Consider the following 7,079-nt stretch of genomic DNA (forward strand, 5'->3'; position numbering starts at 1 on the left):
AAAAATGCTGAAGGGTGCTCTTTAAATGTGATGTTTATGTTGTAGTCATTGTCCACTGGCTCCTTACTCTAACGCTGTGGGATTTTGTTGTATTTGTGTTCGGTTGTGTTGTCCATTTATTATACTGCTGACTGTAAAACAAATTGCCTTCAATAAAGACATTCTTGATCTTTGATGAATATTCCATCCTGGTGATATCCCCTGTTACATACCCACCCACATGCAATGCAATGGCCAATCTACAGTTCTTGTTTTAAAGGTCTACACAGTGGCAGTCATCAGTTTGATCTCATGTTATTTTTCACAATGTAGCTCTTATGGCTCTGTTGGTTTTTGGTTTTATCTCTGAATGTTCACATTTGATTTTTTTAATGATTTTTGCAGAATAAACCAGGTCCATAGGCCCATATATAGTAAACAGTACAGTCTCAACAAGTAAGTCATGTTAGTGAATACTATTATAAGTATTTCATGGGCATACATGGCCATAGTTTTCCTCAACCATGCTCCTACTCATAATTATAATACCACTTTTAGATGCAGGGAGTGTGAGCCAAATGTCACTTCCTATCTTTCATATTAAATGTTCGACAGTGAGAGAGAACAGTGTTCAGCCCTTCGCCCTCTTTGGGATACTAAGCCTTTTCACCAGACCAACTAGGCCGGCAAGAGGTCTTACAGTATTGATACAGTTTACATTGTTATCCTTATAGCACTGGAATGACTGAAAAAGTTGGGGAGCCATTTGAGCGATGACATTTAACCAATTCATTATTATGCTCTGTGTTCTCTTCTCTTCCTCAATATTGTTGTAGGACTGGATTCCAAGGGATATTCAAGAGTTCCACTGTAACCTGTGAGCCCCGCCTCACACGCCCCCGGAGCCCCGCCTCACACGCCCCCGGAGCAGGTATAAAGAGATGGTTCAAAGCAGTAGCTATCATTTCACAGTCTATGCTCACTGATATGTACACATATATATATATACTTTTAGTCATATATATGTACACATATATGATATATATATATATATATACCTTTCTTTTAATATATGTACACATACAGTATATACATATACATAGCAACGTAATTCAAATATAGACTAGAGGGATCAGCCTATCTAGCCCAGGTCAAGCTGCTTAATTCATTCTTTGTTTCAAAATAAATAGCATATAGTCTCTATTAGGCTATATTTAATTAATTGTAATTGTATTTTCAGGACTAGTGTGTCTAATGAGTCATGGTATTAATAAGTAGCTTTAAAGTAACGTTGTATCCAGTTCTGTAGATTTGTTTGACAGTTCCATGTTACTGATTTTTCTTGTGTTTTCTTGTTACTGAAGGCTTCTGTGTTTTAAGGGCTACTACTGATAAATTGACATCCACACAAAGTCTATTGCATCCTACATGACCCTGTTAAATATACGTCTTTTAGAGCAGCTTGGCATGAGTGAGACTATTGGTCTGATAGCCTGCCGGTGTATTTGTGAAAGTGGGACAAGACGTGAAAAACAATTGTGATTGCTGATGTGTCATGTGCTGATATGACTCCTGTTATATTGTGACTGTATTGTATATTTTACAGTAATTTATCCTAGATTGTCTTTTGCTTTGATTGAACCTGGGTCAGTAGGTAACAGCAAAATGTTGCTTTCTTTCTTCATTACAGCTTCTATAACATATTATTTCTCAAACACTACAAAAAAAAAACAGTCTGTAGAATGTGTGCTGAACGTGTGCAAGAGATTATCGAAAACGGGTTGGTAAAATGCACTTTTTATTTTCTCATGACTATAACTTTTCTTTCTGGGATAATTTATTCTTGGTTCTGTGTTAGGTTGGCAAATTGGGAGCAGGAATATATGTCTAATGCAGCTCAGTTCATCCTAAAAGCCCTTGGGCTGTTGGCTTGTGATCCCAATTTACGGACACTCTTTGATGAGGTTGGTTTCTTAATATGACATACACATAACAGGATAACATAGATAGACATATGGGAGTTCAACATATGTGATGCCATGTTCATGCTCAAGCTTAGATCTACCATAAAGAACAAAAATAAAACAATGAACCATGCTTAAAACGATTTCCAAATTCACTAAAAAAGGGTGACATTTCTCTCTCTTCATTTATGGTTCATTGTGTTCACTACAGTCAAATGCTAGGAAGGCTTGAAGATGCGACATGTTTCTGGTGTGCAGTTTTTAAGCTTCAGGGTAATTTACTGTACATTATGACTTGAATGATCAAGGTGTCAAAAACCTTATGATTTTTAAGAGCAATGATGTGACTTGCTGTCTCCTAGATGCTGCATAGTATCTTATTTTTGGGATACTGTCTTGAATTCCGAGCAACTCCTGAAGAAACCCTGGGTGAAGACATGTGTGAACTGCTCAGGGATTCTGGCTTTAGTAGAGCATTGATGGAGTATGTCAACAAATTACCTCGACGATCACCGTTTTCCTGTCTGCTTGATATGGTCAGTGCTTTAATCACAGCCACGTCTGAAATATCCAAACAAACTTGTGTAAGCATTAAGATACGTTCAAAAATAATTTCTCATGAGTTTTTGCTATCAACTGTATTTATTACAGATTGTGACAATTGTGGGGAGAGACAATGCTGATCGAGTACGTGAGGAATTGAGAGACTTCATCAACAACTTAGACGTGAAGGGGAGTGAGACGCTTATTGGTAAAACCATATGCATCACTTCTGATCTGATTACCAACGAGGTCTTGACTTATGGGGCTTCCCTTTCTCACACCCTGAAGAGGAATAAGAAAATCATTCTGGCCGTGTCCTGTTTGCACACATGGCATCCTCTAGTGTCATATGCTGTTATGTGCCAAACCCAAGGTGTAGCTAAAGTCAGCATTAATCTCCAAAACATATCTGCTAGCTGCACTGCATACGATGTCAACACCTTGGAAGAAAAACCTCCATGTCATTTTTGCCAAGAGATGTTCCCCCTTGAGGGAAATGTCCCAATTCATGGTCCCAGCCATCTCCCTGGCAACTGTGCTGAGCCAGAGGCCATAAGCAAACTGCTACGGATCAAAAATATCAACATGAATCAAACAAATATTGAACTTATTGCAAATCTGGGGCATCAATATCCAAGGCATGTGTCATTGGAATCAATATACATGCCTCTGGAGTGAGAGACCTTGTTCCAATAGATGGTGACAAAGACTTAGAGTACAGTCAGGCGTACAGATTTCATATTGTGATGAATAGCAGGAAAGCATAGGGTTGGACTGACCTGAGATCAGAACTGAAGTTAGATAGACAAAGAGTTCAGATTGCCTCATTTAATTAAAGGTAGAGTCTGCCATTTTAATCCAGTACACTTCTTTTTTATCAAAGTCAGTGAATGGTCCCTTTACGATGGTTCTGTGTGTAAACTAAACAAAAAAAAACTCTTGACAATTAGTTACAGTTCTGTTTTTGAGAATTAGGCATGGCTGTGTTAGTGACGAATGTGTGAGAATTGTAAATCTGTGCTGTACACGTGTGCAAACTTATTAATAAAGATGGAGGGTAAACACTGGCTCATCCTATATAATAAAGATGGAGACACTGGCTCATCCTATATAATAAAGATGGAGACACTGGCTCATCCTATATAATACAGATGGAGGGTAAACACTCTCATCCTATATAATAAAGATGGAGGGTAAACACTGGCTCATCCTATATAATAAAGATGGAGGGTAAACACTGGCTCATCCTATATAATAAAGATGGAAGGTAAACACTGGCTCATCCTATATAATAAAGATGGAGGGTAAACACTGGCTCATCCTATATAATAAAGATGGAGGGTAAACACTGGCTCATCCTATATAATAAAGATGGAGGGTAAACACTGGCTCATCCTATATAATAAAGATGGAGGGTAAACACTGGCTCATCCTATATAATACAGATGGAGTGTAAACACTGGCTCATCCTATATAATAAAGATGGAGACACTGGCTCATCCTATATAATACAGATGGAGTGTAAACACTGGCTCATCCTATATAATAAAGATGGAGACACTGGCTCATCCTATATAATAAAGATGGAAGGTAAACACTGGCTCATCCTATATAATAAAGATGGAGGGTAAACACTGGCTCATCCTATATAATAAAGATGGAGGCACTGGCTCATCCTATATAATAAAGATGGAGGGTAAACACTGGCTCATCCTATATAATAAAGATGGAGGGTAAACACTGGCTCATCCTATATAATAAAGATGGAGGGTAAACACTGGCTCATCCTATATAATAAAGATGGAGGCACTGGCTCATCCTATATAATAAAGATGGAGGGTAAACACTCTCATCCTATATAATAAAGATGGAGGGTAAACACTCTCATCCTATATAATAAAGATGGAGGGTAAACACTGGCTCATCCTATATAATAAAGATGGAGGGTAAACACTGGCTCATCCTGTGTGTGTTTGTCCTCATTCCATCTCACTATTAGTATTTCATCTCTTGATATACTTTCTCATGGCTTCATCAAAGCCCCAGTGTTACCCTGCCTCCCCTCGTCTCCCCTCTTCTCTCCCCTGCCTCCCCCTGCCTCCTCCCTGTCTCCCCAGCAGCGGTGCTCCTATCTGGGCTTCACTCCGCAGCTCTGCCCCCTGCTGGTGTGGAGGAGGAGGATCGGTACCACTTTACAATAAGGTTCCCTTTATAAAGGTTTATAAATGGTTTATAAATAGGTTATTAATTAGGTTGTAAACCCTTTGTAAGTCATTAATAAGCCATTATAAATGAGTTATAACACAGTTCTTAACACATCGATGCCGGCTCACTATTTGGTAAGATCCCCATTTTGGCAACCCACTGTCTATCCCTTAACTGGCTATACTAGCCCATTGCACACTCCCTACCATTCTTGTATCTGTTACTACCAGCACGTAGAGATTACTCCCCCCCCCCCCACAATTTTTGTTTTTTTTCAATTTGAATTACATGGGATGCACACTATGTCCTTATTGTCTTGTCTGTGTTTCCAGAGTTGATATAGAAATAAAGAAAAATATATTTAATTGTGCTTTCAAATAGGGAGCTTGAGTTTTGATATCTTGCCTATATGTGGGGGGGCTCTCGTGTTTCCGTTACGGTACTGGTTACTACCCCACTCCTTTTGAACGTGTTCTCCCTATGCAGTGGCGGCGCCAGACATTTTTTTCTGCAGGTGCTATGGGGGAGCTCGGCGTTTTAGCGAGGGTGCTATGAAATGAGGGTGATGGCCTGTGTGTCACATGGTTCTCTACTACTACAACAACTCCCCACCATATCGTCTATCATGTGTTTACATGGTTGCTCTCTGAAGCGTCTTTGGGGTCCATGAAAAGCGCTAAACAAACCGATTTTATTATTATTATCTAGGCTACTTCCGACGGACGCCCACATCCGTGACGGTCACTGACAAAAGGCATACAGCATGTTATAGAGTCCGCAATCCCAAATACTTAACTTACTTTAAAAAACTTCTGGTAGTGAGGGTTAAAGTTGGGCGCCAGGTGACCACTACCATGTCAGACAGAGTGAAATTAATTAAAACAGTCAAGGAGTCAGAAATGCGTTTAAAAGTTATATATTATTTCAGTTCACAATCATCCATAATCACATAGAACCTTATGTATAGCACACAGACAGACTGCTTGCCCTAGGGTAAAGAGTCTCTGTTTTTTTAAGGCGGCTCCAAAAAAATTACAAAAAAGAGGAAAAAGGCAAAAAGTTCAAATCTTCGGCAAAAAAAGGGCATCTTCGCTGCTAATCAACAGAAACGAGTCTTTAGCGACACAGGGCAATCAAAGCATGCAACAGATCAGACAGCTTTCATTAATGTTATACAGCAAACAATACCTTAGTTACATTGTACTCCAACCACGCAAATTGTTCCAACCAGCTTTTACAAAAACTCCTTTGTTGGACTCCAAACATGCGAGGTGGATATTTTGGGAGTTTTGGTCTTCTCGGACCATCCTGAGCGTTCATGCTAATGTCACTGATGCTGCTATCACCATGGTTAGCACCCTCAGTAGTGGTGGAGGGTTGACCTCCTTGACCACAACGTTCCTCTCCTTAAGAATCCACACCAGATACCCCTGGCATTTCTTCTTCTTCTACGTCACTCTCGTTTTTTTAATCGTTCTTCCAAACGTGGACATTTAGGTAGCAAAAACCGATGCATTGTTGATGTTAACTTGAAACTACCAGGCACTAGCTCGCTTTTTCCTTCAACTGTCCAGTAACGTCAACTTTCACGCGTGCGACGTGAAAATTGGGTCAAAGGTTATGACAGAATGATTGCTCTGTGTCTAAAACAATCTGTTAATTTCAATCTGTTATTATTTTCTTTTGTGAGTGAAATATTATTATCACACAATAAATAACGCAGAATGAAATTAAATAACAATAATAAATAAACCATTATTTTCTTGGGGGTGCTATGGGGGTGCTATGGCTAATCCAGGGGGAGCTAGAGCACCCCCTAGCCCCCCCCTGGCGCCGCCCCTGTCCCTATGTGTATGTGATTTGTGTATGTTGTGTCTGGATGCTACTGGATGGCCTAAAATTTCCCTCGGGATTAATAAAGTATCCATCCATCCATCCAAGATCAAGTTACTGCTTACTACTCATTAATCTTATGAGTTACTAACATGTATAACTGGCAAAAGGGAGCCTTATTGTAAAGTGTGAAACAAATCATCATCTATTAATCAGTTACTATCATTTATAACTGGCAAAAGGGAGCCTGAAGGTTGTTCAAGGATATACGAAAAGCCTTTCCAGTCTGAATCTCATTGTTTCTTTCAAAGTGTTTTATTGATGTCTGCGTAAAGCTTTTATGTCTAAATATAAGCATCACTTGTACTCAACAGTTTAATCATTTTGACTGTTGATTTTTAACATGTGTGAATACATTATTTTTGCTTGTATCTGTTGCATCTTACTTTCCATTCCATGTGAAAAACTTATATTAGGTAAATGTGAATGTTAGTTACTCATTTATCAATGGTGATGTGTTTCATACTTTACAATAAGGCTCCCTTTTGCCAGTTA

The 7,079-nt window shown here is 39.1% G+C and overlaps 1 protein-coding gene across 1 annotated transcript; it reads left to right on the forward strand.

Annotated features, from left to right (window-relative positions):
- The first annotated feature begins 1,080 nt into the window (after positions 1 to 1,080).
- Positions 1,081 to 3,548, forward strand: LOC122129165. Its single transcript, XM_042704217.1, has 3 exons — positions 1,081 to 1,943; positions 2,306 to 2,479; positions 2,595 to 3,548. Exons 1-3 carry the CDS (start codon positions 1,722 to 1,724, stop codon positions 3,162 to 3,164), a joined length of 966 nt encoding a protein of 321 aa, XP_042560151.1. The 5' UTR covers positions 1,081 to 1,721; the 3' UTR covers positions 3,165 to 3,548.
- Positions 3,549 to 7,079: the final 3,531 nt, after the last annotated feature.

The sequence above is a fragment of the Clupea harengus genome, unplaced genomic scaffold, assembly GCF_900700415.2.
Source record: "Clupea harengus unplaced genomic scaffold, Ch_v2.0.2, whole genome shotgun sequence".
Lineage (NCBI taxonomy): Eukaryota > Metazoa > Chordata > Actinopteri > Clupeiformes > Clupeidae > Clupea > Clupea harengus.

Excerpts from the sequence above, each read along its gene's own strand:
- LOC122129165 (XM_042704217.1), top strand. The coding sequence starts at position 1,722 with ATGTGTGCTGAACGTGTGCAAGAGATTATCGAAAACGGGTTGGTAAAA. Across the intron at positions 1,944-2,305 it reads TACGGACACTCTTTGATGAG|ATGCTGCATAGTATCTTATT; the intron begins GTTGGTTTCTTA and ends GCTGTCTCCTAG. Across the intron at positions 2,480-2,594 it reads TTTCCTGTCTGCTTGATATG|ATTGTGACAATTGTGGGGAG; the intron begins GTCAGTGCTTTA and ends TATTTATTACAG.